This window comes from Notolabrus celidotus, chromosome 20, assembly GCF_009762535.1.
Source record: "Notolabrus celidotus isolate fNotCel1 chromosome 20, fNotCel1.pri, whole genome shotgun sequence".
In the NCBI taxonomy this organism is placed as follows: Eukaryota; Metazoa; Chordata; class Actinopteri; order Labriformes; family Labridae; genus Notolabrus; species Notolabrus celidotus.
Window position 1 is genome coordinate 20,058,019 of NC_048291.1, and position 21,980 is coordinate 20,079,998.

Sequence of the window (21,980 nt, forward strand, 5' to 3'; positions counted from 1 at the left end):
GTTAATGTCACTTGTGCTATAACACATGTATTAACCTTGGTCCGATTATCTCCTCTCTCTACAGACATGTGACTGTGAAGACCACACCCAACCACAAGTTTGTGTTTACAGTGAAGACTCACCACACCGTGTCGGCTGGAACCATAGCCTTCAGTCTGCCGCAGGTACACAAACACATGCACACAAATCGATAGCTTTACTGAGGTTTGATGCTGAGCTTTTTTAGTAATCTGTCTTCCTGTTATTTCTTTTTTTAGAGGAAATGGGCCGGCCTCTCCATTGGCCAGGAGGTGGAAGGTAAGTGCTCTATTTAATTTCTGTGTTTGTTAGTTCAAGCAGAATACCAAAGCTTTTTTTACTGTCAACTCAGAATAATCCCTACCTCTCTTATTTATACAGATTAGACAACCACATTAGATTCTGATTAATATGGCTAGCTATTGAGGCTAGGTTTGCGTTATAAAACGATTCAAATGTGTATCCAGCAGGCATTTTAATGTTTACAGATTAAGTATGAGATCCATATGAAGTGGTATAGAATATGGCTCAGATGGGTAAATCATAGCATGCTGAAAGGGAGAGGCTAAAGCTGCAAGAATCTTTATCAAATAGTAACTTAAATAGGAAACAGAAAAATAAAGTTGATTACTTTAATTAAAAGTTAACATTATATAATATAGTACACTCAATTAGGTCAGTATTGTCTGTCCTTTCACTTAAGTTTGAATTCCTAACACCGGCTTTTCTGTCTGTCTCACCTCAAGTGGCAAACTACAACTTTGACAAGTCCAAGCAGTGCATCGGCACCATGACAATCGAAATCGACTTCCTGCAAAAGAAGAGCACTGACTCCTCCCCTTACGACTCAGACAGGATGGCTGCTGAGTTCATCCAACAGTTCAACAACCAGGCCTTCTCTGTCACCCAGCAGGTTCATATTATGAAATATCTCTGCTGACAAACATACGCTAATACAGATATGTGTCATAAAATTAAATTTTTATTGTTTTTTGCATTGTGATGTATCATTTTTTGGCTTCCTTTTTATTTCTTCACATCTCAGCTAGTGTTCAGCTTCTGCGACAAGCTGTTTGGTGTGATGGTGAAGGATATCGAGGCCATGGATGCCAGCATCCTCAAAGGAGAGCCAGCATCTGGAAAGAAACAAAAGGTATGCGTCTATACACACAGAGCCTGCAGTGTTTGTTCTTCATCATCAGAACCATCACTATAAAAAGGTCTGAGTCATAATAAATGCATCTTTCGCAAAGTGTCATGTTTTTAAATTAGCTATCTGAAATAATATAAGTGCCACAGTGTTATACAACATTCATTGATATTCCAAATGCCCGTCTGATTGACACTGATACTGCCTCATGGCTCCTGCTGAATAATTAACTTCATCTTTGGGTATCATATGCATCTTCATATACAGTAAAATGTGCAATATGTTCCTAAATCAACCCTCAAATTAAAAGAGTGCATGCTTCAGGAGAAATTTCTTGCATAGAAAAGCACAAAATTGATAAACGCATCAGTATAAAAAAAGTTTTAAAAAAAATCAGGAACAGGAACACAATATTTCATGTTCATTAACCCATTTGGCTTGTTGCAGCAAGTTCAGTACACTACAGAAAGACAGCAAGTGATATTAGCATGGCAGTTAGCTAGCTAGCTGGCTAATAGATGTACAAAGCACTTACATGGAAGAATGAGCACTATCTGGGACTTCATCACACACAAATTTTAGAGTATTTTGAGTTCGTAAAATGTCAATGCATACAGTAATACACAGTTTAAACACCATGACAGGGTCTGCAGCTAACTTTGAGCAAGCTAGCAAAGCTCACAGCTGCCTATAGAGTAGAATACAACAGTGTTAGGATGCCGGTGAGGTATGAATGAACACAAATGAATCTCACATTGTGGCAAGTGGAATAACAGACAAAAACTGTAAAGCTGAGTCACTGAATTAAGCTAACGTTAGCTACATTACGTGTTAATGCTATTGTTAGTGCTAAAAAGTGAGTGAGCCTGTTTCATAGTGTTTAGTTGAGTCAAAAAAAAACAAGATTGGGACTGAATGCTAAATTGTAGAATTGAGGCATTGTTAGCAACTTGCTAACACAAAGGGGACTGAAAAAGGTCTCACACTGGAAAAAAATGCCCCTACAAAAAACAAGAAAAAAAAAAAACTTATTTCAAGGTACTTTTATCTTGAAGTAAGCAAAAATATCTGCCAATAAACAAGTGAAAATTTGCTTGGTAAGATTTCTTAAAATGAGACGTAATTAATATTTATAAAACTGCGATCGTAAAATTAGCAGGGAAAACTTATTTTAAGCAATATTTTACCAGTATTTTAAAGCTTAGTGTCTCAGAATAAGCCAGGAATGCCAACAATTAGTATTTTTTTCACTCAAAAAAAGATTTTTACACTAATAAATTTCATGTCAACTTCTTCATTTGAGATATATTCAGCTTAATTTGAGTTGTATTATATTGGCACTTCTCTAGGTTTAAGACCATCTTGTACTAATAAGATTACAAAGTTTAATTTGAGAATTTTGAGATATAATGTCTTCTCATAGTTAGCTGGATATACTAATATTCAGTCATGTTGTTTTTTAGGATAAGCCAGCTATGCTCAAAAGTAGGTGTTTCATTGTGTGCATGTAGTTTGAGGATGTCTATTTTTTTATCTGATTTAGAAGAAACAGTGCCTGAAAACTGTAACCCACCCTCAACAAAAAACAACTTTTCTTTTTTTCTTTCTTTTATTGATGGAGCTGTTTTCTGATAGATTCTCCGATAAAGTGCATTTACTTAAATCAAGTAAATTGTTTGTCTTAAATCAAGATTATCCCTCTTCTACAAATAAGATCTCAGCTTGAAAAATGTATGAAATGTAAAATAAACCTTGTTTCTTCTAGATTACAACTCAAAACAAGATTATTTCAAGATTGTTTGACTTAACAAGATATTTAAGATGCATTGTCTTAAAACAAGTCCCTCTATCTTGCTCAAATGTTACTTGTTATGTAAATGTATCTTAAATCAAGTGGGATAAGACATTTTGACTAAAAATGAGATTATTTCACCTGGTAAGATTTTAAGTTTTTGCAGGGCATCTCTGCCAAATTTGTTGAATGACATTCAAGATAAAAAACAAATAAGCCGCTCTGTATATGTTTATTAGTAGGTTTTTTCTTGTTACCATGTTTTCAACGCACCTCCTCAAGGTCAGTTTTTTAACTGTTAGCTGATGATTTTGACATTTCTCACAGCTAATGTTAAGCAAACAGAGATTTACATTTTGAATTGCTAGTAACTCAATGGACAGATGGTTTAGCATCTGTACGTATGATTAAGTAGTGATCTCAGAGGAACATCAGTAATCATCACAGTCTAATAAATATTCCCATTTTAAAGCACTAACTGACTGTATCTCTGTTATCTCCAACAGATTGATATCGGACTGATGGTGGGTAACAGCCAGGTGATTTTTGAGAAGGCAGAGAGTTCATCACTCACATTAGTAGGTATGTTCCCCTTTTTCACTACAGGTTGCTGATACTTCACAAAAGAGGAGCTTCTGACTATTTTTTAACCCCCCCTTAGTAGGCGTATAGTGATGTATTTTCCTTTCTTTAGCCAACCCAGTGGTCAGCAGTTTGTCCACGATTGATTTGAAATCAATATTTTATAACCATTATGTAATGAAGGATGAGGGCCACCATTATTATATAATTATAACAATTATTGTTATTATACATTTATACATTTTCATTATAATTAACCTCTATTAATTTAATTATTGTTATTTATTTATTTATTTACATATCTCTCTTTTTTGGGGGTATATTTTCTTCAATTATTAGTATTTTTCATGATTATTATTATTATTATTGTGGTTACACCTATTATTGTTTTTATTATTTTATTTTTTATTTTATTTTACTAATTTATTTATTTAACTTTAGCTTCCTTCGTATCTTTATGAAATATTGTTATCATTACTACCGTTTTCGTTATCAATTTTGTTATTATCATTTATTGTTTTTGCTATTTTCTTACTTCCCTCACTATTGTTAGATTTATACAAATATAAATATTAAGTTCAGGCAGAACTGTTTGTTGGCATACATTTACACATATGTCTATGTGTATATAATATTAAGTTCTCATTATTATCTTTATATCTATTATTATTATTGTTACTATTGATTTTAGTTTATTTGTGTACTATTATTATTACTTCTGTTGCTATTGCTGCAGATATTATTGTGTCGCTGTTTTTGTTATTTCAATTTTTTATTTATATTATTTGTGTACTATTGAATTGTATTTATTTACTATTACTATAACTCATATTTCTATTGGGTGTATGTGTGTGTGTGTGTGTGTGTGTGTGTGTGTGTGTGTGTGTGTGTGTGTGTGTGTGTGTGTGTGTGTGTGTGTATGTGTATATGTACTGCATGTAACACTGTATAAAAAGAGAGCTTTCTTTTCTCACTGTCTGACATTAAATTAGACAAAACTTTTCTTGTTTTAGGTCAGTTGGGATTGCCAAAATTATTTCTATTTGCTAAATGTCAGAATAATGACAAAGAGAATTTATTAGAGATTTTAGTATACTTTCTTCAAAGACAAAAGTTTACATACACTAAGATTACTATGCCTTTAAACAATTTGGGAAAGCCCAGATGATGGTGTCATGGCTTTGGAAGCTTTTGATAGGTTTATTGACAACAATTGAGTTAATTGGAGGCACACCTGTGGACGTATTTTAATGGCACAACTCAGACACACTGCTTCCTATGAGAGATATTATGGGAAAATCAAAATAAATCAGCCAAGATATCAGGAAGAGAATTGTCGACCTCCACAACTCTGGTTCATCCTTGGGTACAGTTTCCAGATGCGTGAAGGTGCCACGTTCATCTGTACAAACAATCATATGCAAGTATAAACACCATGGGAATGTCCAGGCATCATACCGCTCAGGAAGGAGACCGCTTCTGTGTCCCAGAGATGAACGTTTATTGGTACAAAATGTGTGTATCAACCCCAGAACAAAAGCAGAAGACCTTGTGAAGATGCTGGCTGAAGCTGGTAAGAAAATGTCATTGTCCACAGTCAAACGAGTCCTGCACAGACATGGGCTGAGAGGCCACTCAGGAAGGAAGAAGCCATTACTCAAAAAAGCCTAATAAAAAGGCCAGATTACAGTTTGCAAACGCACACAGGGACAGACCTTAATTTTAGGAGACATGTCCTGTGGTCTGATGAAACAAAATTTAACTGTTTGGCTGTAATGACCATTGTTATATTTTGAGGAAAAAGGGGGAAGCTTGAAAGCCTGAGAACACCATCCCAACTGTGAAGTATGGGTGTGGAAGCATCATGTTGTGGGGGTGTTTTGCTGCAGGAGGGACTGCTGCACTTCACAAAATAGATGGCATCTTGAAGAAAGAACATTATGTAGAAGTATTGAAGCAACATCTCAAGACATCAGCCAGGAAGTTAAAGCTTGGGCACAAATAGGTTTTCCAAATAGACAAAGACCCTAACTATACGGCCAAAAATTCCAGCAAACTATTGTAAGAGGCTTGTGGAAGGTTACCCAAAACGTTGTACCCAAGTCAAACAGTTTAAAGGCAATGCAACCAAATACAAGGGAAATGTATGTCAACTTTTGACTTTGAAGAAAGTAATACTAAAATCTCTAATAATTATCTCTGTCATTATTCTGACATTTAGCAAATAGTAATAATTTCGGTAATGTTTACTTGTTGTCTTGTCTTTCACTTTTTGTATATTGTGTATGGGATTGTCATGTCTCTCACCTGTCTTGTATCATTAAGCAACACTTTAATTAAAAAAATGAAATTAAAAAAAAGGATGAGGGCCACCAGAAGAGTCTCTGCTTTTTCCATTTCCTCCACAGGATGGCAGTAAGAACTCATAACAGTTTTTCTATCACTCCACTCCCTTATCTGCCAAAGAAAGGCCAAGAGGGACCTACAATACTTAAACGTTGTGGTTTTTAAATCATTGAACTCCACAGCAATGACCTCTTTTCTTTCATCTAACAAAATCTTAAAACCCGGGTCATTCCCAGAAATATTTCCTTCGCTTTCTTTAACAAATATGTGTGAATTGCTGGCCAATCATTTTTTCTTTGTGTTCAAACAGGTAAAGCAAAAACTAAGGAGGCACGACAGACAATCATCAACCCAGACTTTAACTTTGAGAAGATGGGAATTGGAGGTCTGGACAAGGAGTTCTCTGACATTTTTCGCAGAGCCTTCGCTTCCCGAGTCTTCCCTCCAGACATTGTGGAGCAGATGGGTGAGACCCCCCCCCCCCCCCCTGGACATATTTCATCAATTTTTCATAGTCATACTATACCTGAATCTCTTTGTTAATTTAGTGGTAAATACCTCCTCTGACATATATTTCATCAGACTCCTTGTGATAAATTATATCATTCTTGCCCCCCATCTGACTCTCTCTTCCTGTCAGCCTTTGTCACTCATCATTGTTGTCTTTTTCCAGGGTGTAAGCATGTGAAGGGCATCTTGCTGTTTGGACCACCAGGCTGTGGTAAAACACTGATGGCTAGGCAGATCGGAAAAATGCTTAACGCCCGCGAGCCGAAGGTCGTAAATGGCCCTGAGATTCTCAACAAGTACGTGGGAGAGTCTGAGGCCAACATCCGCAAACTGTTCGCTGATGCAGAGGAGGAGCAAAAACGAGTAAGAGACACTTGATCTACTTTTTAATTCATTTCTTAAAAACAAAAACAAAAACAAGATTAGTTATAACTTTTTAAACCCGTTCTCAGCTGGGTTGCAACAGCGGCCTTCATATCATCATCTTTGATGAGTTGGACGCCATCTGCAAACAGAGAGGAACTGGCGCCAGCAGCACCGGCGTGCACGACACTGTGGTCAACCAGCTGCTGTCCAAGATCGACGGTGTGGAGCAGCTCAACAACATCCTGGTCATCGGTCAGTACTATCAGAACTGGTTCCCATCTACCATCCTGACAAGTTTTATGATACATTAAGCTGGATGTAGAACACACATTTAACCATATAAGTCAATGGAAGGCTCACAACCAATGCACTAGCAGGCGAGAACTCCAGTAGAACTCTGCAATCAATTCTTAAAGATGAGGCTGCTGCTTACATGCACAGCAAATCCCTTTTGGACTTATCCCAAGGAGGGTTGAAAACCTTGCAGGGATGTGTTCTATAATGAAATACTGCAGTATAAGATGGAGCTCTCCATCCGCACCACAAATAAGGTAACATAAAGTCTGTTCAAATTACTTTGAAATAACTATTATATTGATCAATGGTTAAATCAGTCTGGGGCTACCTGAAGCTAAGTCCCAGAAAACAAAGGCACTCTTTCCACATGCTCACTCAGCAGAGGAACCTTTGTTATAGACAATGACATTTTGATGACATACAGTATGTCATGAATCAAGTGCACAGTCCACTGGTAAGGACTTTCCCCTGCCCGGCCCATCATCTATATTTGAATGGTATCGAGCTCCAGATGAGAGTGCACAGTCTAGCTGTGTTCAGCAGAGAGGGGGAGATGCTGACAGCTCTTTGTCAATCAGACGTAATACAAGGAAACTGCACAGACCTGCAAAAACGAATGGGTGTGTTTGTGCTTGTGTCTCATTAACTCAACTCAACTTATTTATGATTATGTAGCCCCTTTCATCCATTCAAGCATTCAGACGAAAGTGCTTCACAAATAGAAACAGGATAGAAAACAACAGCAATCAGTAAAAAGACAAATGGCTAAAACAAGATAGAGAAAAGTAATATGAATACTTAAAAGTAAATCATTACAAGAAAATCAATACAAGAAAATCAGAAAAATATAATAGAAATAAAAAAAATCATTACAATAAAATCAGTACAATAAAATCAGATACATATTATAAAATAAAATAAAATCATTACAATAAAATCAATAAAATCAAATCATTACAATAAAATCAATAAAATAAAATCAGATAAATAAAATAAAATCATTACAATAAAATCAATACAATAAAATCAGATAAATATAATTAAATTAAATTAAAAAATTACAATAAAATCAAAACAATAAAATCAGATACATTTAGAAAAATAAAATAAGATCATTACAACAAAATCAATAACATCAAATCAGATAAATATTATAAAAATCAAATCAAATCATTACAATAAAATCAATAACATCAAATCAGATAAATACCATAAACATTTAATACAAATAAAATGATAAAATAAAATAAGATATGCAATATGGTAATGATAAGGGCAGTATGAAATGATGCACAATACCTGGTGCTGTAAGTAATCGCAATCCTTTCTTAGTGAATTTCCCCATCAGCGCTCTAATAAGTCCAGCTTTCTTTTCCATGGAAGTGCAAGCAATTCTCCTAAATCATGTGTATTCTTGGAAGAGCCTTTTCCTCAGCAGAATCCATTTTGACCAGATGAAGGTGCACAAACATCGGTGGGACTAATTCATATTAATCACGTAATATGACTAAACAAATGTCCGTTACTATAATTCCAGGTATGACCAACAGGCCTGACCTGATAGATGACGCTCTGATGAGGCCTGGCAGGTTTGAAGTCAAGATGGAAATCAGTAAGTATCATGGAGCCCCTTGTGTTTCTCCGCCTGTTTTTTTTCTTCCTTTACTTGATTTATTTATTTTTGAATTAAGTCAACATTCCTCTGCGACTGGTTGATTATTTGTACTTTACATGTTACTTTTTGCTGTCACCTTATTCACATTTTTTTTTTGTGTTATTGTGCTACTAAAGTAGCAACTTTAATGTGGCATTGTGCACATACAACCAGCTATATTGGTAAAATTATCTATTACATCTTCTATGTTTTTCATGTCCTTCTATCCTTCCTTCACTCCCTCCATTATCTCATAACTCATTAACTCGTCCCTAACCGCTCAACACATTTCTTTCCCATACAAAACCTTTCCATCTTCTCTGCAACTCTACTCCCTCCGTCCCCCTTCTGCCCTCTTTGTCTGACCTCCAGGTCTGCCTGATGAGAAGGGCCGTGTCCAGATCTTAAACATCCACACCAACAAGATGCGAAACTACGGCTTGCTCGCTGGTGATGTCGACATTAAGGAGCTGGCTACTGAGACTAAGAACTACAGCGGTGCAGAGCTGGAGGGTCTGGTCAGGGCTGCTCAGTCCACTGCTATGAACCGACACATCAAGGTCTCTTTATGCCTTTTACACACAGAGCTTACAGCATGGTTTGATTAGCGATGCAGCTGTAGAGAGATAAACACTTAACAAATATAGTTAAATATGCACTACAGACACAATTCTTGACCTCACTCCCTGAGTTTGTATTGCTACACTGTTAATTCGTATATCAATTAAAATGCAATACAGAACATATTTTTGGTGTTTAGATCTCAAATGCAACGGCATTTCCTTTTATAGGCTCATGCTGTCCCCTTTTTTGCATAAAAATGCATTGTTTAGAATGTTATAGGTTCGAAGTGTGGTAAAATAAAACTATATAAAGATAGAGCATCATTTAAGTTGTAAGTTAGGCTGTGCTAGGGGTGGGCAACATGACAAAAATATGTCATCACAATGTTTTTATGGCAGAATCACAATCTTGATTGTGGATGAGTCAGGGTTTTCAAATATCTGATTCGTCATTTATTCTTAAAAAATGCAATAGTTCATGTGACTATTAACTCAACATGAAATATATTTTTCATTATTGTTAAACAGTGACTTTAGCTCATCTAAAAGATGTTCTCTAGCTTCCAGTTAATATTAAAAGAAGAAGTAAGCTCCTTTAACTAGATATAGTTTTGATGCAGTTTCTCGTGTTAATTCTTTTTCTAGGCTACATCCACAGTGGAAGTGGACATGGAGAAGGCAGAGAAGCTGCAGGTCACCAGAAATGACTTCATGGGATCCCTCAACAATGACATCAAACCTGTATGTACAACGTGTCGTCGAGACTCTATTTTGCTATCCACTGAGTGCGGTATATTCATATAACGCTCCTCTGACCTCCTCACTATTTTGTTTAGGCGTTTGGTACAAATGCAGAGGACTACTCCAGCTACATCATGAACGGGATCATCAAATGGGGTGACCCTGTCACTCATGTCCTTGATGATGGAGAGTTGCTGGTGCAGCAGACCAAGAACAGTGATCGCACACCACTGGTGGCTGTCTTATTGGAGGGTAAGAAGTCAGATACCAACAAAAAGAAACTCTAAATAACTAGCAGCATGTACCACAACATATGCTAAATCTAGAGATTAGTCAGATTCAATCAATCAACAAATCAATCAATCAATCTTTATTTGTATATCGCCAAATCACAACAAATGTTATCTCAAGACACTTTACAAACAGAGCAGAGGGGTATACTACGAAGCGAGTTCAGCATATCCTAGATATCTTTTCCTGATCCGGCTTCACTGAACCTGACAAAGGAGATCGCGCTAATCTGTCACACAAAGCTGGTTATCAACATGTTGAGTCAATCTAGAATTACCCTGAGCGCGTTCACATGAATGGGGCGGAGAAGGCAACATGTGACCAATCACAGACACGGACAGTCTGCCGTCAGCACATCGAAATGAATTTCAAACACTTCACTGATATAAGAAAAATATGAAGAAGTTAAGCACATAGGTTTATCCAGATTAACTTCAACACAGCTGTGTTTGAAACATGATGGAAGAACTGAGGGATAAGACAAAAACACAGAGTGAATGATCTAATGACGTTTTATTTCCCATCTTAGTGCAGATATATCTGACTTTAATAACTCTGTTTATTCTCTGACTGTGATCTCTCTCTGATTTAATCTTGTGTCGTGTGTGTGAGTTTTAGACGTAATATTTCAGCTGCAGCCCTGACGGTATCAAACTGAGCGCTGTGGTTAAAGGACTAATACAAATGAGAACATGATTCAAAGTGATAAGCACGCGCAGTTTTAGATTTAATGCAGTAAAACGATTTAATCTGAATAATCTGACTTCAGACTCTGTTTTAGTATGATGTCAGGAAAGATAATCAATAACTGTCATCAGTATTTTATATTTAAAATCATACAGGTAGACAAAGTGTCCTGCCCGTCTCTTCTCCACTGGGGGCTTGACCGTAGTTCTCCCCCCTCCCCACGAGACCAGCTCACAGAGCTCCGTGATCGAGAGAGCTGATTGGTCAGTGGGCAGAGTTTTCTCCAAACTGATCTCTGATCCTGAGCATAACCTGCTCTGGAGCAGGTTAGGAGTTCAGCATGAGTAACCATGGTTATATACTCTGGTAAGACAGGAACCACCTTCGTAGTACAAAAAATCCAGAGTTAACCCTGAAGTTACCTCGATAACCGCAAATCCGGCTTCGTAGTATACCCCTCAGGTCGAGACAATAATTATTGACAAAGACCAAATATGAAGACAGGGTTTTACGGCGGCGAGGAAAAACTTCCTTTAACAGGCAGAAACCTCGAGCAGAACCAGACTCATTTTACACAGACAAAAGAGAGTTAGAGGAGATTAAGAGAGAGAGATAGAGATGATAGTGATAAGACGGTTAGTAGCAGTTGTAGCAGTTGGAGTCTGTCACTTCCACAGAGGCAGGCACTCTATGACAGTGACTCGGAGGAACCTACGAGGCAAGGGAGCTCAGGGATTCCAGAAAGGTCTATGGTCAGTAACTTTAATGAGACAGGGAGAGTTAAAGTAAGTGTGACGGAACGGCACCGTCACTGAATGGAGCGCAGTGTGTGCAGAGACACACTGGCACACAAGCCGACACACACACACACTGGCACACACACACACACACACACACACACACACACACACACACACACACACACACACACACACACACCAAACTTTCCCTCCCGTCAGTTTCCCTCTTCTCACCCTGGGTGCGGGGAATCCGTGTATTAAGTAGGGCTTATCGGGGGCGAAAAGTGCCACATGGGTGTGGAAATAAATTTTTTGTTTGTTGGTATATTTTACCCCCTGAAAAAGTAGTTAAGGGTAAGGAAGGAGTACTGCCAAAGATTGTGATAAATATATTGTTGTTGGGGTTTGTATTATTGTTTGTTTTACGGTTGTATTAATTGTTAGAAAGTAATGTTTGTAGAAATCATTTGATAATTAGTGACGCCCAGTGGGAGGAGTCAACAATATATAAGAAGGCTGTGTTGAGTTCCCTCGGGGCAGTTTGTCTTTCGCCTGGTAAGAGAAGGAGGTGGCTTCTTGAGCAGTGTCTGTCCACTGACCCTGTTTTTGATTGTTTCTTTTGTAAATAGTCTTTTGAGTTTTTGTTCTTTGCAAATGCATTGCACTGAGGCCGGCATCAATAAATAATCACTTCAATTTCCCGACTACGTCTATGAGTTTTTCGAAACGTGAGTGAATGAGAAGAGAACCTTGCTACATATGGTGTCAGAAGTGGTGGAACACGTCATCCAGCTGAAGGATGGTCGACCGGTTCGCCAGCGACCCTAAGGGGTTCCCCAACAGCTAGTGGAAAAGCTGCAACAGGGGGTGGAGGAAATGTTGAGGCTGGGAGTTATTGAACCGTCCAACTCAGAGTGGTGCAGTCCAGTGGTCATCGTCTTCAAGAAGGATGGGTCACTTCGCATTTGTATTGACTTCAGGAAACTCAATGCGATCTCTGAATTTGATGCCTATCCTATGCCACGGATAGATGACTTGCTGGAGAAGATCGGAGCCGCCAGCTACATCACCACGTTGGATCTGTGTAAAGGATACTGGCAAGTGCCCTTGGATGAGTCAAGTCATCCCTACACAGCGTTCCGGACACCATCTGGACTTTTCCAGTTCACCGTGATACCGTTTGGACTTCATGGGGCGCCTGCCACTTTCCAACGACTGATGGACTGAGTCCTCCAGGATTGTGGACATTGCAGTGCCGCCTACCTGGATGATGTTGTGATCTTCAGCAACACCTGGGAGGAACATGTCCAGCACCTGTCACAGGTTCTATGAACATGTCAAAGTCCTAAATCAGAGCAGAAAAAAACGCTACAATGGCAGAAAACACAACCCTCAAAATCTGTCCTCTCTACAGTTTGCTTCCTTTCCGCAATCTTGCGTCACAGTTGGCCTCTGGAACTGCCAGTCTGCAGTTAACAAAGCAGAATTCATTAACTCTCTGACTAAACTGTCCGACATTCAGGTCCTAGCCCTGACAGAAACTTGGATCCGCCCAGAAAACACTGTAACACCAACTGCCCTTGCAGTCGATGCAATCTTCTCTCATACACCTCGCTCTACGGGCCGAGGAGGTGGTACAGGCATTGTCCTACCTGATGACTGGAACTTCAACCAGCTTAAACCAATGAGCAATAACACATCCTTTGAGTACCATGCAATAAAGGTCACTGCACCTATAAAGGCTTACATGGTTGTGGTGTACCGCCCACCAGGGGGACACTTGGACAGCTTCATTGTGGAACTGGACATACTACTCTCAGACATACCTGATGATGGCTCACCACTGGTAGTTATGGGAGACTTGAACATCCACATGGATAAAGCACAGGCAACTGATTTCATCTCTCTATTATCCTCCTTTGGCTTAAAACAGATTACTTTATTCAGTTTTCGCTTGGATTACCAGAATCTCAACAATCCACTACTCAGTTCATATCATACCGCAGAAACATTTGGTCACTTGACCCAACTAAGCTGTCTGATGAGGTCTCAGCGGCTATGGCTTCATGTAACGAGTCCTTCACACTCTCTACTAATGAAGCTACAGACACATTCTGCTCCTTACTGAACTCCTCTCTGGACAAACTCTGCCCACTGGTGTCCAAGCCTGCACGAAACACTCCACCCTGTCACTGGCTCACGGATGTGATCAGAGAGCAAAGGGCAGGGCTAAGAGGGGCTGAGAGAAAGTGGCGTAAATCCAAACAACCCACTGACTTGACAGACTATCAGCAAAAACTCTCCTTATTCACCTCTGCTTTAAAATCTGCTAAGAAGGCGTTTTATCATGCAAAAATCTGTGCTGCCACCAATGCACGCAAACTCTTCTCCGCTTTTACTTCTCTGCTTTCTCCCTCAAACCCACAACCCTCCACTATGTTGACCCCGGACATGTTTGCCTCGTACTTTACTGACAAGGTTGCTTCCATCAGTAACAAATTCTCTGAGCCTGACCAACTCAGCTAGTGATTCCTCACTCAGCTCATTCTCTCCACTGAGTGAGAGCGAAGTCACCAGGCTTCTGCTTGCCGCTAAACCCACAACCTGTCCGCTTGATCCGTTACCCTCACATCTCCTGCAGGCGATTGAGCCCACAATCAGCCCGGCAGTAACAAACATCATTAACTCCTCTCTGTCCACTGGTGTTTTCCCTACTACATTCAAGCAAGCGAGGGTCAGACCATTGCTCAAAAAACCCACTCTCAACCCAGCCCAGGTTGAAAATTACAGGCCGGTCTCACTTCTTCCATTCCTTTCAAAATTACTGGAGCGCACAGTCTTCAACCAGCTCTCAGAATACTTACAGAACCGTGATCTACTTGATCAGTATCAGTCTGGCTTTAGGCGGGGCCACTCTACTGAAACTGCACTGTTGTCGGTAACAGAATCGTTGCGTATGGCTAAAGCAGCGGGTCAGTCCTCAGTTCTCTTGCTGCTGGATCTGTCTGCTGCTTTTGACACAGTAAACCACCAAATCCTCCTCTCTACACTCTCCTCACTTGGTATCTCAGGGTCTGCCCTCCAGTGGTTCAAGTCCTACCTCACAGGGAGATCTTTTAGAGTATCATGGAGAGGAGAAGTGTCCAATATGCATGGCTTATCAACAGGGGTACCTCAAGTGTCAGTGCTTGGTCCCCTCCTGTTCTCAATTTACACCACATCACTTGGTGCAGTGATCTGCTCCCATGGCTTTTCCTATCACTGCTATGCAGATGATACACAGCTTTTCCTATCTTTCCCACCTGACGACACAACTGTCTCAGCTCGGATCTCATCCTGCCTTGCTGACATTTCTAAATGGATGAGGGAACGTCACCTACAGCTCAACCTGTCCAAGACTGAGCTTATTATCATTCCAGCCAGTCCCACTATGGACCCACAGATCAATATCCAGTTTGGATCACAAAACCTCATGCCCACTAAGTCTGCCCGAAATCTGGGTGTCATGATCGATGACCAGCTAACCTTCAAGGTTCATGTTGCCTCGATTGCTCGGTCCTGCCGTTTTTCCCTCTATAACATCAAGAGGATTAGACCCTACCTGACAGAACACGCAACACAGCTCCTGGTTCAAGCTCTTGTAATGTCACGCATTGACTACTGCAACTCTCTACTGGCAGGCCTCCCTGCATTCAAACCTCTGCAAATGATCCAGAACGCAGCAGCACGTCTGGTCTTCAACCAGCCTAAGACAGCTCATGTCACTCCCCTGCTCATCTCACTACACTGGCTTCCAGTTGCAGCTCGCATCAGATACAAAACTCTAATCATGACTTACAAAGCAGTAACCAAAACTGCTCCAGTTTACCTGGAACCCCTCATCCAGGTCTACTGCCCTTCTCGCCCTCTACGCTCAGCCTCTGAAAAGCGCCTAGTGCTTCCAGCACACAAGGCCTCAAAATCACTAGCTCGACTCTTCTCTTCTGTTGCCCCTAAATGGTGGAATTAAATTGGCCAACTCCATTCGATCTGCAGAGTCCCTCTCTACTTTCAAATGACAGCTAAAGACCCAGCTCTTTAGGAAGCACTATGCACTTAGCCAGACTGTTCTCCACTGTTGTCCCCAGTGGCAGATCATGTCTTCCAGCTACGATTGACTCGCACTGTCCTGCTCTACTCTGGGAATCTGTGTTCAGCTCTTGAGGGACTTAAATTGGTTGGTTACTTAATTGTAGATGTTCCTTATTTCGGGGAAAAAAATAAAAATAAATAAAAATTCCTTACTTATTTTTGTGCATTGCCTTTACACTGCTTGGCAGTACCTGCACCCAAATTGACTTGAAGCACTTTGTTACTCTTACTGATCTTGTTTCCTCTTGTCTAGATCTTTGCTTGTGTTGTTCTTGTTCTCGTATGTACGTCACTTTGGATAAAAGCGTCTGCTAAATGACATTGTAACATTGTAATTGTAACATCCAGCAGGCCGGGCTGACCCTCAACCCGAGTAAGTGTGAGTGGGCAAGGCGAGAAACCAGATACCTGGGCTACCAACTGGGCAGAGGAGAGGTTAGGCCACAAGTGGATAAGGTGGAAGCTATCCAGAACTGCCCTCGACCTCGCACCAAGAAGGAGGTGCGGTCTTTCCTGGGGCTGATTGGTTGGTACAGGAGGTTTGTACCACAATTTGCCACTATTGCAGCTCCGCTTACAGCCCTCACCTGCAAAGACCAGAGGAATCCTGTCACCTGGTCGGTTGACTGTGAGACTGCTTTCAGCACCCTGAAAGCCCATCTATGTGCTTCCCCGGTCCTCAAGAGTCCAGACTTCAACAGTCGCTTCCTGGTACAGGTGGATGCATCTGCGGTTGGACTTGGAGCTGTGCTTGCCCAAGGGGACCCAGGAGAAAAGCGTCCGATACTGTACTTGAGCCGCAAGCTGCAGCCACGTGAGACCAGGTACTCCACAGTGGAAAAAGAAGGCCTGGCCATCAAGTTGGCGTTGGAGAGCCTGCGGTATTACCTGCTTGGACGGGAGTTTGACCTGGAAACTGACCACAGAGCACTCACATGGTACCTGTCACTCCAGCTCTTCAAGTTTGTGATCAGACACCGATCGGGAAAGGCCAATGTGGTGGCTGATTTCCTTTCCAGGTTGCCGCACATCGTCAACCTCCGGGAGGAGGGGGATGATGTGACGGAACGGCACCGTCACTGAATGGAGCGCAGTGTGCGCAGAGACACACTGGCACACAAGCCGACACACACACACACACAAACACACACACACACACACACACACACACACACACACACACACACACACACACACACACACACACACACCAAACTTTCCCTCCCGTCAGTTTCCCTCTTCTCACCCACTCCAACAGTCCGCTGTCCCTCTCCATTACGTAGCGCCGGCGGGGGTGCACACCTGAAGGCCTATTGTTTTATTACGCATACACTCAGCACTCAAACACCACAGCACACATTGCATCACCTACCGCCTGGGTGCGGGGAATCTGCGGAAACGGAGCGTCCCGTTTCCGTGTATTAAGTAGGGCTTAAGGGGGGCGAAAAGTGCCACATGGGTGTGGAAATAAATTGTTTGTTTGTTGGTATATTTTACCCCCTGAAAAAGTAGTTAAGGGTAAGGAAGGAGTACTGCCAAAGATTGTGATAAATATATTGTTGTTGGGGTTTGTATTATTGTTTGTTTTACGGTTGTATTAATTGTTAGAAAGTAATGTTTGTAGAAATCATTTGATAATTAGTGACGCCCAGTGGGAGGAGTCAACAATATATAAGAGGGCTGCGTTGAGTACCCTCGGGGCAGTTTGTCTTTCGCCTGGTAAGAGAAGGAGGTGGCTTCTTGAGCAGTGTCTGTCCACTGACCCTGTTTTTGATTGTTTCTTTTGTAAATAGTCTTTTGAGTTTTTGTTCTTTGTAAATATATTGCACTGAGGCCGGCATCAATAAATAATCACTTCAATTTCCCGACTACGCCTATGAGTTTTTCGAAACGTGAGTGAATGAGAAGAGAACCTCGCTTCATAAGTGACAGGCAGAAAGAGGGGTGAGATAGGATCCCAGTGTGTCAGTGTGTGATTAAACAGTGTTTTATAAATTCTGGTAATTTCATATATGTTTGCTTTACCGAAAGAACAAACTTCACACACAAATACAAACACAAGCAGACTGTACATATAATCTTTATCAACCCCCTCCCCCCTCAGGTCCACCCCACAGTGGAAAGACAGCCTTGGCAGCTAAGATTTCAGAGGACTCACAGTTCCCCTTCATAAAGATCTGCTCCCCTGACAAGATGATTGGACACTCAGAGATCTCCAAGTGCCAGGCGATCAAAAAGGTACATATTTACTCCAACAACATGTTAGCTAACATGAAATTCCTCCACTCAACGTTAGCTTTCGGAACTATTCAATCTATTGAAACACTGCTTCCCTTCCCCACTGACTCCCCCATTTTTTTCTCACCTACTAATTCCATCCAGCCTTTCTTTCTCTGAACATTTCTTCTTTTATGCCTCTTCCTTTGCTTCAGGTGTTTGATGATGCCTATAAATCCCAGCTCAGCTGCGTGGTGGTGGATGACATTGAGCGTCTGCTGGACTACGTCCCCATTGGGCCTCGCTTCTCCAACCTGGTCCTCCAGGCTCTGCTGGTGCTGCTGAAGAAAGCTCCGCCAAAGGTTAGCATTTACAGATTGTTACTATGAATGAATCCACCAAGCAATTTAAGTGCGTCGCCATATTGCGTTGCGGTCATTACTGCGGTGAGCAACTTGGCGGATTAAAATGGTTAGGCAGCTTCGGATAACAAATTAACTAATTTAGAGTTATCATATCAGACAACAATTGGTTACAACAATAACCTGGAAACATATGGAGAAATAGAGAAAAGAACTGACCTTATCTTCCACATATTTGTGAAGAAATGCTATGTACAGTAACATTATTCTACAATACTAGTTACATCAACCCTTTAAGAGGTGCATACAATCATCACCCCCCCCCCCCCTCTCTCTCTCTCTCTCTCGCACTGTGTGTGTGTCTGTGTGTCTGTGTGTCTGTGTGTGTGTTTGTGTTTATGTTAGTGGGCATGTGCGTCTTTGGAAGTTCAAGGGTGGCAAAAGGAAAGTGGTTCGAGAGTTATTGAGTGGAAGAAGATGGGCTTAACAAATAATTAACATATAGACCAAACATAAAATAAATTTAAAAAATAAAGAATGATTGAGTAGGCAAGTAAGAATTTGAGTAAATAAGTAAAAAATAAACAGATAAATATCAACAAAATAAAATAGATACTAAAAATAATAAAAAATAATAAAATAATAACGATAATAATAATAATAATAAATAAATGAAATAAGAATAGTAGTATTAAAAACAATAATAACAATCATAATTATAAACTTAACAATAATGTCAAAAACAACAAGGAAACAACAACAATAATAATAACAATATTAAAACATAACAATACTAATAATAATGCTAACAACAATAATAGTTATAATAATAATTATAATAATAACAATCATAATATTTTTTATTATCATTATTATTATTATTATCATTATTGTTGTTGTTGTTGTTGTTGTAGTTGTTGTAGTTGTTGTTGTTGTTGTTTTAATTATAATAATAAGAGAGACCTGGAAGAACATATGAATTTAATAAGCAGCCAGTGTTTTCTGTTTCCTTCAGCTCAACACTTTTAAAAAATACCTATTTAAAACCAATAAGTTAAAAAAAATTACTGACAAATTCATACATCAAAGGCAGTTTACAGTTTTTGGAGAAAACTGCATGCGTTAAAAAAAATGTGCATACACTTATTAGGCTCCTGCTAAAGCTGTTTGAAGTCACATTAACTGCATCAGTGTTCTTTGCCAAGACAAAAAGAAGTGAGCCAACCAAACCTCTGTAGCTAACTCCTTAACTTGTTCTGATGCTAATGACTCCAGCAACTAACAGATGAAAATATGCATCACAAAAATATATATATATAATATATAATATATGGTAATAACTATCATTCTCTGCCACTGTTGCTGCATCAGCAGATGGTATAATTTAACTGCATTTCTGGATATGTCTCTGTATTTGAGTCAGAGCTTACATTTTCAACGTGCTCATCAATGCCAGTAAAAGAGTAATTGTTCATGTCATAGTTTTCTAACTGGTTTAGCCATAAGGTGAAGTAAACAAAGGATGAAACATGTCGCTTATCTCCCTGTAGGGTCGTAAGCTGCTCATCATCGGCACCACCAGTAGGAAGGACGTGCTGCAGGAGATGGAAATGTTGGACGCCTTTAGCACCACCATTCACGTCCCCAACATCTCTACTGGGGAGCAGCTTGTCGACGCTTTAGAGGTACCAAACACACACACACACACACACACACACACACACACACACACACACACACACACACACACACAAACACACACACACACACACACACACACAAACACACACACACACACACACACACACACACACACACACACACTTACTTCAATGTAATCAACACATTTAGTCTCTTGAAGATAAAGATGTGACGATTCTGCACTCATACAAGGACACATAAATGAATTCAACGTCAACCATCCCCCATTCTCAAGAGGACACATTCAAGCACACACCCAGCCTTGACAGATCCAGCTTTGTAACCTGGCTGTATGCAGGGGGAATAATGTGTAAAATGTCAAATGCTTGCCCTGAATTTAACTACTACCTCTCTTTTTTGCTCTTTGATTGGAGCTTTTGGAGCTCAAGGTCTCCCACCTCTTTAAAGCTCTGTGTTGTCTCTGCAGCTGCTGGGGAGCTTCACGGATAAAGAGCGGGCCAGCATTGCGCACCAGCTCAAAGGGAAGAGGGTCTGGATCGGCATCAAGAAACTCCTGGTGCTCATCGAGATGTCGCTGCAGGTACACGAGACTCGCCAAAGCATGAAAGCTCTGAAAAGCATTGAGGGATTTTTACATCTTGAATTGTTGACTTGTGATTAGTCCAAGAATAGGTGTATTAACAATAGTCGTACATACATACACGCAAAGAGAAGTAAAAACACTCATTCTCATTTTATTTTTGAGCCTCAGACCATGATCACATGGTATGGAGCTAAGATAAAACATACAAAACAGATAAGAAAATTATGGCACACGGCATGGCCCCTTATTTGCAAATCACTTTTTCCTTATCTGATTGCAATAACATAATTAATTTAAACATATATCCAACCCTTTCCAAGGACCTTATCCAAATCCCCCCTCTGCTTAAGTCCCCAATCCTCATAACTAACATTTCCCAAACTAGCTCAAGTGGTACTCAATAATTGCTCCATCTGTGGCTTACAGATGTCACTGTATGGATATCTACCAATTCTCCCTCTGCTTTCATTTGCTCTCTCTAGATGGACCAGGACTACAGAGTGACCAAGTTCCTGTCTCTCCTCAGAGATGAGGGGGGCGTGAGTATAAAACCTCTGCACCAAACACATTCCTTCTCATCACTTGTCAACCTACATCAGACTAAACCCTCTTCTTTTCTGCACATCACATTTTTATGTTTGTCCTGTTAGCATGTTAGCCTGTTTCTTTATACCATTTTTTGTTGACATACCTTGATAAACATCATTTACAGGACAAATACAGATACTTTGAACACAGTAATGTTACACAATATTAAATGTTGATTTGAAGGACCCCAATCTTGAAACTCTACCGTGCACACACAGAGCAGATGTGACTAACAATGCAGGAAAAGGCTAACAATCACTGACATCTTCTCACCACTTACTTACTTTAATGGCTTTGTTATTATTATCACCAGGTTGAATGAAGGCGACCAAATCCGAATTTAAGCCATCGGTCGCTCTTGCTGTGCTCTGGTAAGGTCAACAATAAAGCAATGAGACAACTGCCTGAAGCTCAGGCACATAGAGCCCAGTTATTTTACCAATTACAGGTTAGATTAGCATTAGCATTAGCACTAGCACATATATTTTTCCAAGGTTTTATTTTCTGGTTTAAATAAAAAAAATCAGTTTAAAATGTGTCCTGCTACTACATTATATGTTGCATGATATCACGACTGATATCAATGTTGTATGCTAGGCTATGTGACTTTGGCTAACAAGTGAATTGTTGGTAAATGCTAATGAAAGTGCAACTTTCACAGTTTTGTTTGAAAATAGCTGGTAAGAAGGTGTATAGTTGT

At 40.1% G+C, this 21,980-nt stretch overlaps 1 protein-coding gene across 4 annotated transcripts in view; it reads left to right on the forward strand.

The window, feature by feature from the left end:
* LOC117832961 (vesicle-fusing ATPase) overlaps window positions 1-21,980 on the forward strand; it is a 60,657-nt gene that overhangs the window by 34,597 nt on the left and 4,080 nt on the right. For 2 of the 4 annotated variants that reach the window (XR_004635294.1, XM_034712292.1), the window contains exons 3-20: window positions 65-164; window positions 258-297; window positions 765-931; window positions 1,064-1,171; window positions 3,467-3,542; window positions 6,199-6,354; window positions 6,562-6,761; window positions 6,851-7,016; window positions 8,599-8,673; window positions 9,088-9,275; window positions 9,924-10,019; window positions 10,115-10,271; window positions 17,973-18,106; window positions 18,301-18,447; window positions 19,998-20,132; window positions 20,576-20,689; window positions 21,175-21,231; window positions 21,594-21,651. Coding sequence is in view for 1 of the 4 variants with exons in the window: in XM_034712292.1 (XP_034568183.1) it covers window positions 65-164; window positions 258-297; window positions 765-931; window positions 1,064-1,171; window positions 3,467-3,542; window positions 6,199-6,354; window positions 6,562-6,761; window positions 6,851-7,016; window positions 8,599-8,673; window positions 9,088-9,275; window positions 9,924-10,019; window positions 10,115-10,271; window positions 17,973-18,106; window positions 18,301-18,447; window positions 19,998-20,132; window positions 20,576-20,689; window positions 21,175-21,231; window positions 21,594-21,602 (2,125 nt within the window). In the remaining 3 variants the exon portion in view is untranslated. Of the gene's footprint in view, window positions 1-64; window positions 165-257; window positions 298-764; window positions 932-1,063; window positions 1,172-3,466; window positions 3,543-6,198; window positions 6,355-6,561; window positions 6,762-6,850; window positions 7,017-8,598; window positions 8,674-9,087; window positions 9,276-9,923; window positions 10,020-10,114; window positions 10,272-17,972; window positions 18,107-18,300; window positions 18,448-19,997; window positions 20,133-20,575; window positions 20,690-21,174; window positions 21,652-21,980 lie in introns of all 4 variants that reach the window. The other 2 variants (XR_004635293.1, XR_004635292.1) reach the window with 1 other exon arrangement.